Below are 18,687 nucleotides of genomic sequence, written 5' to 3'. Positions count from 1 at the left end.
GAAGAAACGTTTTCCAATCTTTTGCCACTCTTTCAGGAAATGGTGTTACCTTGATAGTAGATACTCAGCAGTTAGATAAATGTAATAATAATCTATCTGAAGAAAATGAAGCCCCTGGAAAATGTAGAAGTAAAACTTCGGAATCTCTTAGTAAACACTCTTCAAACTCTTCATCAGGTCCAGTGTCCTCCTCTTCTGCCACGCAGTCCAGCTCTAGTGACGTAGTAAGTACAACAGACTCGGCTCTTCTGCGCGCAGACACGTGCACGTTCTCCTGCTGGGGTTAACTCTGTCTAGAAAGCTAAGGCCATTTCCTTTTCTTATTTATTACTGGGAAATTTTAATAACTTTCATGCATGTTCTTCAGCATTTTATTAAAATTTTCAAGCACACAGCAAAAGTGAACGAGTTTCAGTGAGCATCTGTACACCCGGCACTGGAATCTGCCGCTACCATTTTACTTGCTGGTCATGCACCTAACCATCTACAATTAATTCATCTTATTCTTGGATCCGTTTCGAAGTAGATTGCAGACATCACTACACTTCCCCCAAAGTGCCATAGCTTACACATTATTAACCTGACTTTAATATTTGTTTATAGTTTTTCCCTTTTGATATAACATTGACATATAAGGAAATCGTGATTGTACATTGACTACATTTTAGCAAATGTACACACATGTGTAACACAAAATCCTGACAAGACAGAGAATATTGCCATCACTCAGATGGGTCTCGTGACTTTCTAGACAATCACCAATTTCACCCTCAGAGGGAACCACTGCTACAATTTTTTAATACTGTAGATTAGTTTTTCCTTTTTAAAGAGTTCATATAAATGGAATCATATAAAGTATAGTCTTTTGTGTAAAGCTTCTTTCATTCAGAATGTTTTTGAGCTTCTTGATTGAATTTTAACAAATTTATATAGTGTAAAGTTTACCACGTAAAAATATACAATTCAGGATTTTTTAGTATAGTCACAATGTTGTGCAGCCATCTCCATTAATTCCAGACCATTTCCATCACCCCAAAAAGAAACGCCATACTTAGCAGTTGTTTTTTTTTTTCTTTTTTTGATAGAGTCTTGCTCTGTTTTCTGAGCTAGAGGTGCCGTGGCGTCAACCTAGCTCACAGCAACCTCAAACTCCTGGGCTCAAGCAATCCTCTTGCCTCAGCCTCCCAAGTAGCTGGGACTACAGGTGTGCGCCACCACGCCCGGCTAATCTTTTCTATTTTTTGTTGCCCAGCTAATTTCTTTCTATTTTTTTCTTTTTAGTAGAGATGGGGTCTCACTCTTGCTGAGGCTGGTCTCGAACTCCTGACCTCAAGCGATCCTCCCGCCTCAGTCTCCCAAAGTGCTGGGATTACAGGCGTGAGCCACCATGCCCGGCCCGTACTTAGTAGTTGCTTCTGCTTCTTACCCACTTTATCCCCTGGTAACCTCTAATCTACTTTCTGTCTCTATCCTGATAGAATTTTTTTCCTTCCCACAATTCTGATAAAATGTTAACTATCAATTACAACTTAAGTTAGTTTTTTAAAACCAAGGTTAATTTTGAGTTTATTTAATTGAGATATAAAATAGGCTTACCTATTATTAGAATTTCAACTTTATTAAACATATGACATAAAAAAGTAAATACGTAAGGGACATAATTTTATGTTGTTGGCAATGATCACATATCATTATGAAGTCATAAATTCTCCTATGCCGAATCTACCTGTGTGCCTTTTTGGTTCCTAGAGCTGTGTGCTCTGGGGGACAGAATGCCAAGCTGGATGTCACAGGCACACGGGGTAGAGCATTAGGGACTGAAACGATGTGACTCAGAGATGCTGGGTAAAGTGCCAGGGCCAAGGGTGGAAACCTGGGGAGAGAAGTGGGAGGCCCAGAAACGGGGAGCTCAGCTGACTGCCACTGGGAAGCCTGCACCCACCGCACAGCGTGTTTGGCGAGAGCACAGCCTCTCAGAGATCGAGCCTCTTAGACCCATCGTCTTGTGTTTGAGTGAAGCCAGGGACTGGAACCTTACTGTTTACCATGTTCTTTCCATGTACCTTGATTCATTTTCTGTAAATAAAAAAGCGTATACACCCAGAACTCTGTGAGCATCAGGATCAGATATGGGCTGTGGATTTAACAGTGAGCAGAAGCCCTCTGATAACATATTCACTTTAAATGTTTGGCAGAAAGCTTAAGGAGTTAATTTTGTAAATTCTTCAGTGTGCTTCCTTTAACTCCCAAATGTTTAAATTTAGTCCAGAGAGTACTTAGCTCAAATTGCTTTCCTTTCTGAATATTGAATATCTGAATTACTAACATGTCACCTTATAACTCATGTGACTTGCGTTAGGATTCCGATGCGACACCATGCAAAACCCCGAAACAGCTGCTCTGCCGTCCGTCCACTGGGAACCGAGTAGGGTCGCAAGATGGGTCCTTGGAGTCCTCTCAGGCAGTTGGGAAAATGCAAAGCACCCAAACCACTAACACATCCAACAGCACCAACAAATCTCAGGTGTGTGGAATTTGTGTTTTTAGTTGTTAGTATTCGATACAAAATACTTAGAATTTCTTACATGTGATTGATATACATCATGGTTTGAAGAGAACTCTAGATTGAAGAAAAAAACTTTTGTTCTAAGGGGTTACGAAGCATAACAGTGCTTTGGTAATCGGATGTCCTGAGGATCTTTATGAGGCAGCATTATAACAGGAACCTTTGTGGGAATCTAGGGACCAGTCATTCTAAGATGTTCCAGCCAACAACCGTATTACAGCTTCATAATAAAAAATTGCATCAAGTTATAAAAAGGTTTCAATTGTAATTGAAATAAATATTCCGCCAACCCATCATATTGCAGATTGATCATAAAGAATTGCATCAAGTTATAAAAAGGTTTCAATTGTAATTGAAATAAACTTGCATGAGGTTTTTGTGTGGCCTCATGGCAATGTTTTGCATATCTGGGAATAATATATCCTTTTTAAATATTTTAATATTCAATACCTAGTTGCCTGTGTTGAAATGATCAGGTAGCTGTCAGGCAAGGTCAGGTGCTTAACATTAGCTTTGACTTAAAAGGCACTCCTAAGTATTCTAGGTGCCTAAAATTGTCATTAGCCATGAGTAATGAATCGGAGTGAGGGGAGGAAGCCATTTATACCGGGCTCTGGCCTAAGGCCTTCCACCCTCTCTGAGTACAGCTGGGAAAAGGCCTCTTGGCATTAGGATTACTGTCTTGTCAGTCACCTGTGTCTGGTTTGACTTTCTGAATTCACTTTACCTGTCCAGCCTAGCCGTGTGAACCAAACACAGACTCATTGGGATATTCTAGTTTAAGTGACAGGGTTGACAGAAGGGACTGGGGTCGTGAGAAAGCCACAGGCGATAAATAGCAGGAAAGGTGCCACCAACCATGCCAGCCCTGACCTGCCAGTGCACCCGAGTGTGTCCAAGAGCCTCTTCCAGTAGTGCCACTTATGATGTAGTACATGGGCTGGCAGGTTCTGTAAGAAGAGTTTTAGTTCTGCAGACTCTGTTAAGAAGGCAAGCTAGTGGTCTGTTTTTTAGTATTTCCATTAAAATAATGTGAGAGTTTTAGAGCTGAAAAGACTTCAAGCCCATAACATCTTTTCCTGCCTGTTAGATAAGTCAGTGATCACTACCTCTCTAGCCAGCACATTCCTAGTTTTGAAGGCTCCCCTGAATTTAGGTCTTTAGGAGTACTCTGCTAATCTGCAACACTGATGTCTTTTTTTTTTAATTAAAATTTTTAATTATAATGGGTATATAATAGTTATATATGTTCATAGGGTACACGTGATATTCTACTACAGGCATACAATGTCTATTAATCAAATCAGGATAATTGGGGTATCCATCACCTCAAGCTTATCATTTTGTGTTAGGAGCATTCCAGTTCTACTATTTTTAAGTTATTTTCAAGTATACCCTAACACTGATGTCTTTTTGACCGCTTTATTTTTCTGCAGCATGGATCAACAAGGCTCTTCCGATCTTCCAGCAAAGGCTTCCAAGGTACAACTCAAACAAGCCATGGTTCCTTGATGACAAACAAACAACATCAAGGCAAATCCAATAATCAGTATTACCATGGCAAAAAGAGGAAACACAAGAGGGACGCGCCCCTCTCAGACCTTTGTAGATAGTCGGCGCTGTGCGATGGACTGTCTTCTATGTGCAATGATTTCTTGCTCAGGACAGTTGCGTAGGGACTCCTGGGAGACATTCAGGAGCCTCACACTGTTCAGACGTTGATTTAGCAACTGCGTTTTTTCCCAGCTCGCCACAGAATGGATCATGAAGACTGACAACTGCAAAAACAAAAAGCAAGCAAACAAGGGGGGAAAAAAGGCTGCTTATTTGATAAGTCATATGCTACAACAGGGTCATTTTAAGATTTAAAGCTTGAATGTAAAATAAATATATTTCTCATTGGCTTTATGCAGAGTTATAGGGAATAGTATTCAGTGTGGGTAGGGTAATAGAAACAAAAACAATTTCAGAGGATGGGATGGGGAAGAAAACAAAGGTCTCTGATAGGAAGTCCAGATTCCAAAGGGTAAAGTGATCCGTGCATGTTTTTTTTTTTAATATTTTTGCATATATTTACCATTTTATTGTGTGTATATATAGAACACCATATAGGAAATTGATATTTGTAATAGTGGATTTGTTAATACTTTTTACATAACATTACTGTTTAAATTGTAAACAGATTTTTTCTCAGGATTAGTTTGAAAAATAATCTGAATTGTCATCTTAACATCCATATATAGGGAAGGGGTTAGTTCTATTACTCCATTTGTTTTTCTCAGCATTGAAACGACTTAATAGAACCGTTGTGTCCTGCTGCAAAAATTTTTCCTCTCTAAAGAAAAGGTTTATGGTGGCAAATGACATTTATTTTATTTTGTAAAAAAAAAAAAAACAAAAAAAACACAAACAAAAAAAAAGAATATGTACTATGTACTTTTGTGTAAACACTGAAAAATCTCTAGTCATCTCTGATAATTAACTTGCAACTGTTTTCTATAGTGCTGTCGTCTTGGGCAATGGGCAATTACATGATTTTGTGTTTGTTCCTTTGCAGTCTTTTTTTTTCCACCCGTCTTCCTAATAGAAAAAAAAAGGCCACCTACGTCTGGTCTCATTCCTGTTGCAGTGCAATCTCGAGTTCCACAGACTTTGCATGCTAGCTCCTCTAACCCTGTATGCTGCGTGTGCTTGTGTTTCTCATCTTATTCTTTTAAAAATTCATGCTTAACTACTGTGGGAGAGGATAACTGTAAACAGCTTTAATTAAATCATACTGAAAAAACTATTTTCTTATACTCCACTTTATGCTTTTGGTATTGTTGATCTTTAAAAATTAAATGGTCTTTGATAATGGGTCTATTTTGTATTGCCTCATTAAGACCAGATGCTCCTTGTCATCCCATCCTTTATCCTCTCCTGTCGTGGATTGTTATATTTAATTAAAACTTTTTTAAACATCGGCTTGTTTCAATCATACTGTAAATTTTGGTTGTGGTCAGCTTTGAGTGCAAATGAGATGTATAATTCTGTTATTCATTACCTGTTGAGTTTGACACTCAGTTTGAAATATTTAATATAATCGAATGTACGTGACATTTCTGAAAATGCTTTCTTTCAAGGTGAAAGCTTTTATGTTTAGCATCAGTGTGTGTGGCTCTGTTAAATGCAGCCATTTCTGAGATGAGATTCTTTTTTTATACATACATATAAAGTACTATTGGCTTTTAGGAATTTCTTTTATATGCATTTATGAAATATTGGAGACCAATCAGACCGTTAATGGACACTCAGTGCAACTTTTTATAAGGAAAATAATGCTAACGTAAGACCAAAACTGATGTCATCACTGAAATTAACAGTTTTCAATATGTTCGTATTTTAATTCACAACAGAAAAATATGTTCCAAAACTGGAAATTCATAGATAGTACTTGTGTAAAACCATGGAAGATTTTAAATGTGATGTTATTTTGACAATGTTTTAAATTTTAGAGTCACATTTTATTCTGATCAGAATTTTTATCAAGATGTTGCGCTTTTGTTTTTGAAACTAGTTTGTCATAACATTGTGCATAATCACAGTATTTATTTTCTAGGACTATTGTGAATGTGTAGACTTATGTTTACTGCTAAGGGAACAATTATTTATAAAATAATATTAAATTCAGTATTAGCTGCCTATTTTAGACACTTAATACTTGCAGAGATCCATGTTACATTTACCACACTGAATTTTTTTTTATTTTTTAAAGAATCACCCTCATTGTTGAAAGTAAATGTATTCTTAGGGTGCGAATATTAGTGTTCCAGTAAGCATGTGATTATATTAAGGTGGTGGTAGCGGGAAGATAATCTTGATTCCATTGGGAATCTTAGGTTTTCGTAAATTTATTGGGAAAATAGTTTTTCCTGTACTGCTGAAGTTTCTTTTTGGTAAACAGTATCTTTCTAAAAATAAGCATGGAGGAGAAATTGAGGTGTGTATACATTTCCTCAGGTGACCAGCATTGTATTCGTGAATACTGTGTATCTTGCAGTGAACAGTGTGGAAACTGTTCATTTTTCAATCTGAAGTAAAATACTTTCAAGAACTTTTAGTTTGCCTGTTCATTTGTTTTATACATTTCATCTCTGTAGTTGGCTCCTGTCTTCTTTCTTTTTTGAGTTTTAATACTTTCTACAAAGACTTTGTGAATATATCAGATATGTGTCATTTAAATATTACAGTCCATTCATATCCATGAGTCATAACTTTCCTTTGCTAGAACTTGTAGAACGAACGGGGTTTTGCCAATTTTGCCTCACTGTGGTGACATTCCTCTGGTAGTCATGTACGTGGACCTGGTCATAAGAAAATTTAAAAACTGGTTTTTAGAGGTGCTGATGGGTTAGCAGGGTGTCAGCACAAAACCCAAGTGATTATGTCTTGATGATAAAGGTAAACGCACTTTTTCCTGCCAGTTTGAAGGTGTCCACGAAGGTGCCTGGTTTTTAGTGTCTTTGTTTTGTTTGGAGATGTTGCACTTGGTTTTCAAGTCTAGCTTTGATCTAGAGGATCTGTGCTTTTTACATGTAGTTGCCCTCCAAGCAGCAGTTGATCATGTTACATTTTTGTTTTATTTTGATTGCATTTTACCTTTACTTGCATTTTGAGCCTCTAATTAATATTTGGGTTATTTGATTTGGCTCCACATATTCCTAATGTCTTCCTTTGCACTCAGGGCAAAACCTGAGTGATAGGGATAGCATTTTTAATAGTATTTTTCCTCTGGAACTTTATATGTCCATGTATTTTCTTCTTATTCCCTCCCCCATGTAATGGTAAGTGTGAGTTGTGTTTGCCTTAACCTGTGGACTAGTGTTGGGGTTTCCGGAAACACAGGGGGGCCAGAAAAGAGTATGATCGCTATGAAGCGCAGAGCCCTGCTGCTGTGACGTGTCCATTGCTTACACCTCTCCAGTGGCCAGGAGATGTGGTTATCAGGATTATTCTGTAGAAATCTTTAGAAATCACCATTATCAGGTATTACTGATCAGTGTTACTGATATTTTTATTGGTCATGGCTACATCTCAATTTTATTTTAATATTGATATGTAGTTTGAAACTGATCAGTTTTTTCAATTCTAACATGTTGATTTCTTAGTGTTTCAGTCACTAACCAAGAATGTTTCTAGGCAATTGCTTCACAATTATCTTCTCAGAAATTAAATGGTAAATTATAAAAAAGACATTCCCAATTTTGCTGTGATAAATATTGACATGTTAAATTAATGATCAGAAGAATTTATTCTTACTCATCTATTCTTACTCTCCTAGCTCATTAACCTGTTTCAATTAGTGGAAAGCAATATTCTCAGAAAGTATTTTGTGAGCAAAATATTCTATAAGTGGCTCTATTAAACCTGAGTAGAAAAGTTGTATTTAATAGTCTTTATAGTAATTTTCATCAGAGTCATAATTCATCTAGTAAATAAAATGTTTAGAGGATGATATAACACCAAAGCAGGAATGATTCGTATAAGCAGTTCCTTGAAGTTGTTCTTAATCTTGCCTCAGCTTCTAAACCTCAAGACTGTAGCTACCGCCATTTTGTCAAAACATTTATGGGTGGAATAAACGTTAAAGAACAAATTTTAATAAGTTCCTTGATATTCAAGCCAGATTTTACTGTGAAAGTTATTTATGTGACACGAAAACTTGACTTAACCGGAAGCTTTTTTCTCGACCATCTTCTTGTGAGCTGTCTTGACTTAACACCATAGACAATTTTTATGTTGGTCAAAAATAATGAGCTAAGTATATGTAGAAATTGAATGTTGACAAGATTATTAACCAGAAAAGTTGCTTATAAAGTCTGCTGATCTGTTTGATATCCAGAACTAAATACTTATTTAAGGACAGTTTTTAGTTAATAAACTGCTGATATTTGTTTTACTCTATCTCAGGTGTTTTCTTAATGTATTTGGCCTTTACATTTTCTACTTACCTGTGTGCTATATTGAGGTTAACCTAGTTCGTAGTCTAGTAGCCCGAAAGAGGTAACACTACGTAGGAGGCTGAATCACAGAGGCGGAGATAGTTCATCTCCTTTGGTTATTATAAACTTGCACTATCTCCTGGATTTACTTAGGGACATTTTAGCTATGTCAGTAAGAACAGATAATAATTTGGAAATCAGGTGTTCTCTTGCGTGTTTCGGTGAAAGTTTTTAATAGTATTGCCCACCATCCCTGTGTCTGCACCTTAACTTAAGTCATTGTGGTTCCATGCCCTGGGCTGCCTTTCACTGCGCCAGCCTGTGTGGCCTGATGACAGGGAAGGTTTCCACTAAGGACAGTCTGGGTGAATTTTGGGGGACTGTTTTATCTGAAAGATGCTGTAGAAACAGAATGTATGTAGTGCCAGTGAGAGATGAAGTAAAGGCTGGTCATTCGTTTCCTGCAGGGTGGGGTGGGGTGGGGTTGGGAGGGGAGGGAAAGGAGGCCTTGGAGAAGCATTCTCTAAAGCCGGACACTTGGCAAGGCTGGTAACTTGCCTCTTAGAGGTGAGCCGGCCCACACCCTAGATGATGGGTCGGTTACCAGCCACGTTCTTTGAGTTAACCTTTATCTTCACCTTTCAATCGCATTCTGTATCATTTGTAACCGTTCCCTAAGATCATTTCATTATTACCTTTTATATTTGCAATTTATCATAATATGTCACTTTGTCCCTAGATTTAATCTATTTTTAAGATTCCCCTCTTCTGGTTTTATATGTTAAAATCTTCAGAAGTCACTTTTTAAGAAAAAGCTTTTGAAAGTCCTGTAATTCTAAAATAAACCAAAGGCTTGTTTGTTGTGTCAGTCGTCACACTTCACTTACTGACTTCTTATTAAATAAGTGTCTCTAGTGCATGTTGTTAAAGGCGAACAGAGGTAGCAGCCGGTATAGTTTCTGGATATAAAATGTGAAAAGGACTATTGGGATAAACGGTTTTTAGTGGAATATACATAGATACATGTGTGTAGAAAGTTTGGTGAAGCCAGTGTTTGTTTTTAATAACCTTGTTATTTATTTCCTTCTTTGATTAGCATTGCCTTCTGTGTTAAGAAATGCGGACTCCTGTGAGGTGCTGGAGGTTTGAATCATCTTGAAAGCTTTCCAGTCTTGTCTAGTTACCGCTGCAGAGGCACTAAGGAATTTACCAGAAAAAGAGATTTGATACAAATGATTTATGAAATCTTGACTTTTCCTGAGGTCATATCACTGGGCACCAGTTATGAAAACTATGAATGAATTGTACACCGGGAAGCTTTTTTTTTTTTTTTTTTTTTTTTTTTTTAAGCTAACGACAATCTCTTCAAAGATGTCAATTGTTTGCCTTGAAAATTTTATAAATTGCATTTCTACTCACATCTGTTCCCAGTGCTTACCATTGGGTTTATTATTCATAATCTGCAATTCAATAAAGGCTTTGTGCTTTCATTTATCTTCAAAACCTCTGGTATGAGCCTTTATGTAAAACCTGAACTGCTGCTTTTTTTCTTTTTCTTTTCTTTTTTTTTTTTGTTAACTCTAAAGACAGCCCTGTTTAGACAGATGGGAGGTTTTCTTGAACACTCAGCATTTCTGTGGCTGGTTCTTGAATAATCTCTGAACTGTTTTTCATCCTTTTTAATGCCAGCAGTAAAGAGTAGGAGATGCTTTAGAATGCTGTTTTTCTCCTGCCCTAAGACGACAGTATTGGTTGTCCCCACCCCCACAGCCATTGCGAAACTATGGAAACTGACCCCGTAGAATTTGGTTATTTGTAAATACCACCCCAGTTTTATCCCCACTTTAATGCTGGGTGTTAGGCTTGCTATACTAAGAGGGTGAAATACTTCACCATAGTTGGGGGCGCAACAAGTCACACAGACTGTTACAATAGGCAATAACAGCGGTTCTCCAGAGCAGTGAGGAAGGCAGGGCTGTTCCCAAGGCGCAACCCAGACTGTGCTTCAGACGTCTCCCTCAGGGGGGCAGGATTGGGAGTCCTTTGGCTTGGACTGGCGATGCCCGCCTGGGAGCCAGCTGAGCGCTGGTGAAGAAGAACCTGGGTAGTTTGCCTCAAGATGATCACAGATGGATGCAGAGTGAAGTCGCTCAGGTGTAGACACCTGGCTGGTAAAACGAGACCGCCCGCTCCAGCCCGATTTCTACTCACTTCTGTCTTACGTGTCTACTGAAGTGCTCTCTTTCCTTCTTTTCCCCTCGCTGCCAGGAATACTGTGTCGAGTAGTGTTCTCTTTAAAAAGCAAAGAAGTGTAATTCTAAAGAGCATCCCAGAAGTTTCTCAAATAGTAAATTAGAGAATGAGCTGAATATACAGGGCAATTTTGTCCCTCTCCCTGGACACGCTGAACTTACTTTCAAAGTATAATATATGACTGTTTGCTCCATTGTGAGGAAACGTAAATATCTACATAAAAGGACCTAGCTGCCCTTGACTCTCTAATCCCACTTAGCTCCCCAGAGCGCCCCCCTTCCCATTTTAATATTTTGGGATATATCTTTCTAGATTTTTTTTTTTGTACATTTATACACAAAAAATTTCGGGAGTCTTTAGCATAAACAGGATCTACTGTAGTATTCTGCAACTTCTCTACCATATAAAGAGATCGTTCCATGTCAGCACACATGCTATTTCATTCCTTTATATTATGCTGACTTTTGCTTGCAAGTTGCTTTGGTAAATTAATACGTCAGATACCTCTAATAAACTAACAGACTCTTATGAAATGTCCAGTATTTTTCAGCTTACCTTGAGTTAGCGTTTTATAAAGTATTGCTGTTTGATGGTACTTTTCTTATGAACTGAGTTTACTGAGGAAAAAAACATTTCCCTACAGCTTTACATTGTTTTAGGTGAATTTTCCTGAGTTACTTTGAGAAGTGTTTCATCTTTTGATATTTTGCTGGGATTTAAATGTTATAAATACAGTGTGATCATCTGAAACAGTGCCTTGGTATTTGTCTCACTGTGGTCCAGGCTAGAGTGCAGTGGCGTCATCATAGCTCACTGCAACCTCAAATGCCTGGGCTCAAGCGATCCTTCTGCCTCCGCCTCCTGAGTAGCTGGGACTGCAGGCATGCGCCACCATGCCCGGCTAATTTTTATATATTTTTGTAGAGATGAGGTCTCATTATGTTGCTCAGACTGGTCTTGCACTCCTGGCCTCAAGCAATCCTCCTGCCTCGGCCTCTGGAAGTGTTAGGATTACAGGCGTGAGCCACCACATCTGGCCAACCTGCTATTTTTTCTGTATTTTACTTCACTTTTAGGAAACATCGCCCTTGGCAAAACTGATGAAAAACCAATAATATTGATCATTCACCACCACCTACCCCTTAAAACTCAATCTTCTAATTGTGAGATTCTCCAGTAACTACAGCAGCAATAACTAAAACTCCCTCTAAAAATAAGTTATCTGTCTTGAAGAGGAATGAGTCACATGTTGAATAGAGGGAAGGAATTCAGGTGAGAAAAGAATCCAGTTACTTGGGGTAAAGAAACAGAAGGAAGAGTACTGCCTCGAATTTTGTTGAGAAAATCCACTGGAAAAATCTGTTGGAGGCCGGGTGCAGTGGCTCACGCCTGTAATCCCAGCACTCTGGGAGGCTGAGGCGGGAGGATCGCTTCAGGTCAGGAGTTTGAGACCAGCCTGAGCAAGAGTGAGACCCTGCCTCTACTAAAAAATAGAAATAATTAGCCAGGAACTACTAAAAATAGAAAAAGTTAGCTGGGCGTGCCGGTGCGTGCAGCAGTTGGAGGCAGCCCATGGCACTCTAGCTGGGGCAACAGAACAAGACTATTGTTTCAAAAAAAAAGCAAAAAAAGTCTGTTGGAGAAAAGGGATGAGAGGTAGCTGTGGGAACTCCCAGACAGTGATCCCCTAAGCCGTAGGCGTACAGCAATATTTTTTTAAGGAGATATTTTCCTTGAAATCACTTTTTTAGGCTGTCATTATGTGATTGCAGAAGTTCTGCTGTAATTTCTATTCATTGATGTTCAGAAAGTCTATTCCTTTTTTTAAGAGATAGGGTCTTGCTATGTTGCCCCAACTGGTCTCAAACTCCGGGTAGCTGGGTCTACAGGCACCCAACACTGCACCTGGCTCAGAAAAGTCTACTGTGAGTACTATGTTTGCCAGTTTATCGTAGGAATGCAATTTCTTTTACTTTTAAGTTGGGAACATTTTGCCTTTCAAGTGAAATGCCTTATATTTTCTTGGTTAGGTACAGTGGTTCATGGTTCATGGTTCGTGCCTGTAATCCCAACACTGCGGGAGGCCGAAGTGGGAGGATCAATATGAGCCCAGGAGTTTGAGACTAGCCCAGGCAACATGGCGAGACTTTGTCCCCACCAAAAATTTAAAAATTAGCCGTGTGTACTGGTGCACACCTGTAGTCGCAGCTGCTCGGGAGGCTAAGGTAGGAGGACCACTTGAGCCCGGGAGTTTGAAGTTACAGTGAGCTATGATGGTGCCGCTGTACTCCAGCCTGGGTGACAGAGTGAGGCCCTGTCTCCAAAAAAAAAAAAAAAAAAAATCCATTTCTTGCTTGCCCAAGAAAACTATTTTAAACTCAAACTAATAATCTGATAATCCATTTTGGAAGTAGCATACATTTCTCTGTGTGTTGGGAGGGCGGTGTTTCTTTTATTATAAATTGACAATCTATAACTGCATATATGTGTGTATATTTTAAAGCAAGTAACTAATATTTGAAAACGGGATTAAAGGCCGGGCGTGGTGGCTCACGCCTGTAATCCTAGCACTCTGGGAGGCCGAGGCTGGTGGATCGTTTGAGCTCAGGAGTTTGAGACCAGCCTGGGCAAGAGTGAGACCCCGTCTCTACTAAAAATAGAAAGAAATTATCTGGACAGCTAAAAATATATATAGAAAAAAATTAGCCGGGCATGGTGGCCCATTCCTGTAGTCCCAGCTACTCGGGAGGCTGAGGCAGGAGGATCGCTTGAGCCCAGGAGTTTGAGGTTGCTGTGAGCTAGGCTGACGCCACGGCACTCTAGCTCAGAAAACAGAGCAAGACTCCGTCTCAAAAAAAAAAAGAAAAGAAAAGAAAAGAAAATGGGATTAAAATTTTGTTGCTGAAGAGGAGCCATTCAAAGCGCAGATGAGACTAGAGATAAAAATGTCTTAATGTTTATTACCAACACTAAAATGAAAGGAAAGGAGAGGGTTATTAAAAGTATCAAGTGACCTATTTAAATGGTTATCAAGTTTCCAAAGAGTTACTGCTCAAGTTAGGTTGCAAACTACTTTTGTACTTAAATCACTCAGCAGGTAGCTTCAGGAATGTGGCTTCGCCCAGCACCGCTCCAAACAGTTGTAAGGTGGAGTAGACCGTGCATCTTTGGTTTTTTAAATCCAATTTAAGAAAACGGTGCTTTCACGTGTCAGGCACAAGGACCCAAGACATCTCCGCAGGACAACATAAGGTAAGCAAGAAAGGACACAGGACAGCCAGTGGAGATGAGGTGTTCAAGGCAGCCAGGCAAGGCGCAAGGGAAGAGTGGGGTGGGCGCTGCCAAGGGATTGAAAAGCAGGTGGATAGGGGCAGGGCACCAGTTTTGTCACAGTTAAAGCCAAATAGTTTTTTTTTTTTTTTTAAGAGACAGGGTCTTGCTATGTTGCCCAGGCTGGAGTGCTCGCTCGTGCCTAGTCTCCATAGCGCCCTACGGCCTCAGACTCCGGGACCAAGCGATCCTCCTGCCTCGCTGGGACCACAGGCACGCATCACTGCTCCCAGCGTTAAAGCCAGATAGTTCTGAAAATTTGGCCCCCAACCCCTTCCTCCACTCTTCCCCTCTCCTAAGGGAGCCACTTCCAGCTTTGGGGCGGTTTTTTTGGGTGGAGTGTTTACCTCCCTGTCTCTACATAACATACCTCTGTGACCACTTCGTGACTTTTAGTTCTTGAAATTACGCGTTGACTTCGCCCGTGCCCCAGATGTGCCTGTGCCCCAGCTCCCAGTAGCGCTATCCTGGATTTTGGTGAGCACAATCTTCAGTGTTTACATGATCATGACTGTAACTGCTTTTCTTGTCAACTGAGATGTATAATAAAATGATTTCTTTTTCTTTACAAGTTTTTGTTTTGTCTGTTTTTTTCCTGGAGTTAACTTTGGTGGTGGTGTTTTCCATGGAGTTACTAATTCACCCTAAACTCTGCCAGTGTTCTAAGTCCCCTCCAGACGCTCAGCTGCGGAAGGTATCCTGTGTCGCCTAAGAGCGTCTCTCCTGAGCCCCTGCCCGGCCGCGCCTGGCGCAGACACCGGCCCGCCTGGTCCCTGCATCCGCCTCACGTTGCGTCCCCGCTCTCCACACTTCGCTCTCTCCATGAACCGTCTCCTTTCACTGGTGCACGTTCCCAGCTGCTTTCTGGAAAAGAGTGCACAGGCAGTCAACATCTGAACGTGTCTTCGTTCTTCTTTTACACTCAATTGAAAGTTTGGCCGGAATTCTGGGTTGGAAAAATATTTTTCCTTTGGAATTTGAAAGCATTGCTTCATCGCTCCCGGTGTTGTTGTGAGAAGTCCAAAGCTAGCTGTGACCTTTTTTCCCTCTGTCCCTTGAAGCTTTTAGGATATTGTCTTTGTTCGCAATGTTCTCAAATGTCACTGTTATGGAAATTAGCTGGGCCTGTTTTGGTCTATTGTACCTGGCACCTGACGTTAGGGGCATGTTCCATCTGGGTCCCCCGCATCCTTCAGGACCAGGAAAGGTTTAATGCTCATTTTCTTCCTCTTCTTCCTCTCTTCTCAGGAGCTCCGCAGTTATTCAGATATTGGGTCTCCTGGGCTGACCCTCTAATTTTCTTTTCTTCTCTCTTTTCCATCTCTGACTTCTTGTTCAGCTTCCAACCCTTCTGTTGGTTTTTCATTTCCGCTATCATGTTTGTCATTTCCGAGTTCTTTTTTGTCCCCAGATGTTGCTTGTTAAAAAACAGTATCCTATTTTGTTTCATGGTTGCAATTTTTTTGAATCTCTGAAGATATTAATGATATCATTTTATTAGGTCTTTTGTCTGCCTGCATCGTCCTGTTAGATTTTTTTCTCTTTTGTTGTTTTGGACTCTTTTTTGGGTTGAAGGCTTTTCTCAGATTTCTGGTGATTCCTGGTTGCCCGCACATATTTAAGAGCTGGGGACTAAAAAGCTGGGGGGAGCCGGGTGTCAATGTGGCTGGTCAGTGGTGCGCTTCCGGAAGGGTGAGCGGGCTGTGGGGTCCCCCAGAGAACTCCAGCCTGGGAGTAAGGCCACCCCCATCCTGGGAGCTGAGTGGGGAGAGGGCTGGCTTGGCTGTGGGTGTGGGGCTTCCCATATAATTTGCCTTCTGAATTTTCCTGTTTGCAGTTGGGCAGCCCTACACACAGCTGGGCTTGGTGTTCTCTGATTCAGAGTCTCTTTTACCTTTTCCAGAGAAAAGGCCTGCAGGCTGTTGGGGTGGGGAAGGGCAGCCAGCTGTGGGCGTCGGGGAGGGACTGGCACTCTTAACTGCCGCTTAGATTTTCCACTTCCCCTCGCTTGAGCCCTACCCCAGCCCCACCGCCCGGCCCTTCCAACTTCTGAGTCTCTGGAGCTCGCCCAGTGTAATTGGGACTGATCCCTTGTTCTCCCAACTGCCGGTGTAGGATTCAGTTTCCTGTGCTGCCAAGTCAGTACAGCTCGGCCACCGTACCGCTCGGCCACCTGCCTGCCACCTTCCACCTTCATATTGCTGTCACCGCCTCTCTCATTGTCTCCATTCCTGTGGGCCTTAAAAAAAAAAATCCTCTTATTGCTGGTTTAGTGGGGTCAAGGAGTCAGCACAAGTAGAACACGGGTTCAATTCACCATCTTTCCTGGCCAGTTCTCTAACATAAAATTGCACTGCCAGGGAGGAAGGGGGCAGAAAGGATGTATCCGGAGCCTTTGGAATCCGTTGTCTCAGGGAGGCCACCAACATCAGCTGGGAGATGAAGGAGAGGACAGGAGGAAATTGCCAAATCTTACCTTTGGATTGTTTCATTTTCTACCGCGCATGTCCGCTTTCTAATGACAAGCTGCGGACCGCATTGCCCGCGCGGGGCACTTGCTAAGCACCTGTCACTGGGGAGCACCGCGGGCGGAGTGAGGGAAGCAGGGAGCTCCTTCCTCGGGGGCAGGCGGCAAGGCCCACCCGGCCGGGAAGGCCAGCACTGTGCTCCGTGTGGTGACGCGTGAAGGATCTGTGAAAGGACCACGAGGACAGACACCAGGCTCGGGAGACTTGCGTGCTGTCCTGCTTGGCTGCGGTCCCTGTTGCCTGGTAAAGGGAAGGATCGAGTCGGCCGAAATAAGCGATTCTTAGCTTCTGCTGGAGTGATCAATTTTAAGTTTTTAAATCGTCTTCTCTGCACAGGTGAAGCAAGGACCCCAAACTGTTGGCCACCCCAGAAACCGATTCAGGCCACGAATGCTGAGTGTGCTGGAGCGGGAGGCACTGGGCCTCCCTGGTAGACGCCACCCGGCACTTATGTGTTATAAGGGATGGTTTGGGCAAATTCGTTCTGGAGTTTTCCGACACTGGATAATGAGAATCACAAACACATTAGGTGTGGACATTTGGAGACCCCTCCCCTAGATCGAGACATTCAGCTTCCAACTGCGGCCCCTCCGTGTGATTCATTTTCCCGTGCACACTTCTCCACTCCAAAATTACGAACACACTAAAACAAAAATAGGTTTTGTTTTCAAACACAAAGATCTTTCATCTATTTTTTTTAAAGTATGGTGTCTAATATTTTTTCCTCAAATGGTAGCCAATTCATCCAACACTATGTATTGAAGAAGCCATTCCATTTCCTTTCTAATTTGAAGTGCCAGCCTAGTCACTAACTAAACTCACCTGGGTTTTTTTAAATAATGGGATTCCCAGACTCTACCCGAGGACTGGAATCTCTGGCAGTGGGACTCGGAGCCTTGCGACCCAGTCTGGCCCAAGGATGAGGAGCATGGACATCACCCAGGACCTCGTCAGAAGTTAAAGGTCTTGGTACCCACCCCAGATGGGCCCACCCCAGATGGGCTGAATCAGGAATGCAAGAGTGGGGCCCAGCAATGTGTGTTGTCCCTGGACCTCTGGCTGATTCTGTTACTGGCCGTAGTTTGAGAATCGCTGACTTAAAACAGTGTCCAATGCGGTGCTTGCCGCTGAAGTGTCCACAGCAGAGAGGGGGACGTCTTGACAGTTGATGGTGAGTGCTGACGCAAGCGTCACATTTAGTCCACTTTCTCCAGCTCTGTGTTCCTGTCTGCTGTCAGGAGAGTTGCTCATAGACTTGCCTGTAGATGACACACAGATGACAGGATGGCATGACATGTTCCCTGGCCCCCACACCAGAAAGGCTGAGGATGAGCCCCAGCAGGGCCCTCCCATCCCTGGGCTGGGCTCCACTCCCTTCTCTCTCTCTCCAGGGCTGACTTTGGCGGGGAGGACACACAGCTGGAGGCCCTGGAGCAGGCAGGTGGGCTTCCTGACTCCCTGGTTCTGTTGAAGGGGCGGGGCTGCCGGGGTGGGCGCGGCTCTGATGAGGACCACCCTCCTGACTGCTGCGGGGATTCCCACTTCCTGGGCAGGGGGCCCCAGGGGCTCAGGAGATCTTCCCCCACAAGCCCTTGGGATGTTGCAGTGACCTGGCCAGGGCCCTCTGTGGGGAGGGCCACAGGTGGTTGCCCAGCGTCAACCCGGAGAGCCAAGTGCCACTGTGCGCGACGCCCAGAGGCTGCTGGGGCCCAGAGGGGGTGCCTGGCCAGTTTCAGGGCCGCCGGGAGGGCTCGCTGCTCACAGGAATATAAGTCTCAGCTGGGACCCTCCCACTGGCCATCTGGAATGGAAATCCGGTTTCCACCTTCCAGCCTTCCACTGTCGGATTCCTCAGCGTGGTTTCAAAGTGGCCTCAGGGCTGGGTTCCAGGCCCACTGTCCTGGGCAAGGCTGTGCCACAGCAGGGGCTCTTCCTGCGAGGGTAAGCTGGGGCACCTGGTTCCAGGTAGACCAGGGTTTCTCCAACCTGCTTGGCATAGATCACCTGGGTGCTCGTTAAACTACAGGCT

The 18,687-nt window shown here is 42.3% G+C and overlaps 1 protein-coding gene across 3 annotated transcripts in view; it reads left to right on the top strand.

Annotated features, from left to right (window-relative positions):
- The window catches only part of TENT4B (terminal nucleotidyltransferase 4B), a 72,618-nt gene extending 62,790 nt beyond the window's left edge, over nucleotides 1–9,828 (top strand). The window contains exons 10-13 of one of the 3 annotated variants that reach the window (XM_069456731.1): nucleotides 37–224; nucleotides 2,360–2,524; nucleotides 4,003–4,048; nucleotides 9,644–9,828. In XM_069456731.1, coding sequence (XP_069312832.1) covers nucleotides 37–224; nucleotides 2,360–2,524; nucleotides 4,003–4,048; nucleotides 9,644–9,696 — 452 coding nt within the window. In that variant the 3' untranslated portion in view covers nucleotides 9,697–9,828. Of the gene's footprint in view, nucleotides 1–36; nucleotides 225–2,359; nucleotides 2,525–4,002; nucleotides 6,066–9,643 lie in introns of those variants that run through there. The other 2 variants (XM_069456730.1, XM_069456732.1) reach the window with 2 other exon arrangements.
- The last annotated feature ends 8,859 nt before the right edge of the window (nucleotides 9,829–18,687 follow it).

This window comes from Eulemur rufifrons, chromosome 23 (assembly GCF_041146395.1).
Source record: "Eulemur rufifrons isolate Redbay chromosome 23, OSU_ERuf_1, whole genome shotgun sequence".
NCBI classification, from domain to species: domain Eukaryota; kingdom Metazoa; phylum Chordata; class Mammalia; order Primates; family Lemuridae; genus Eulemur; species Eulemur rufifrons.
This window is presented reverse-complemented; position numbering and strand designations above follow the sequence as displayed.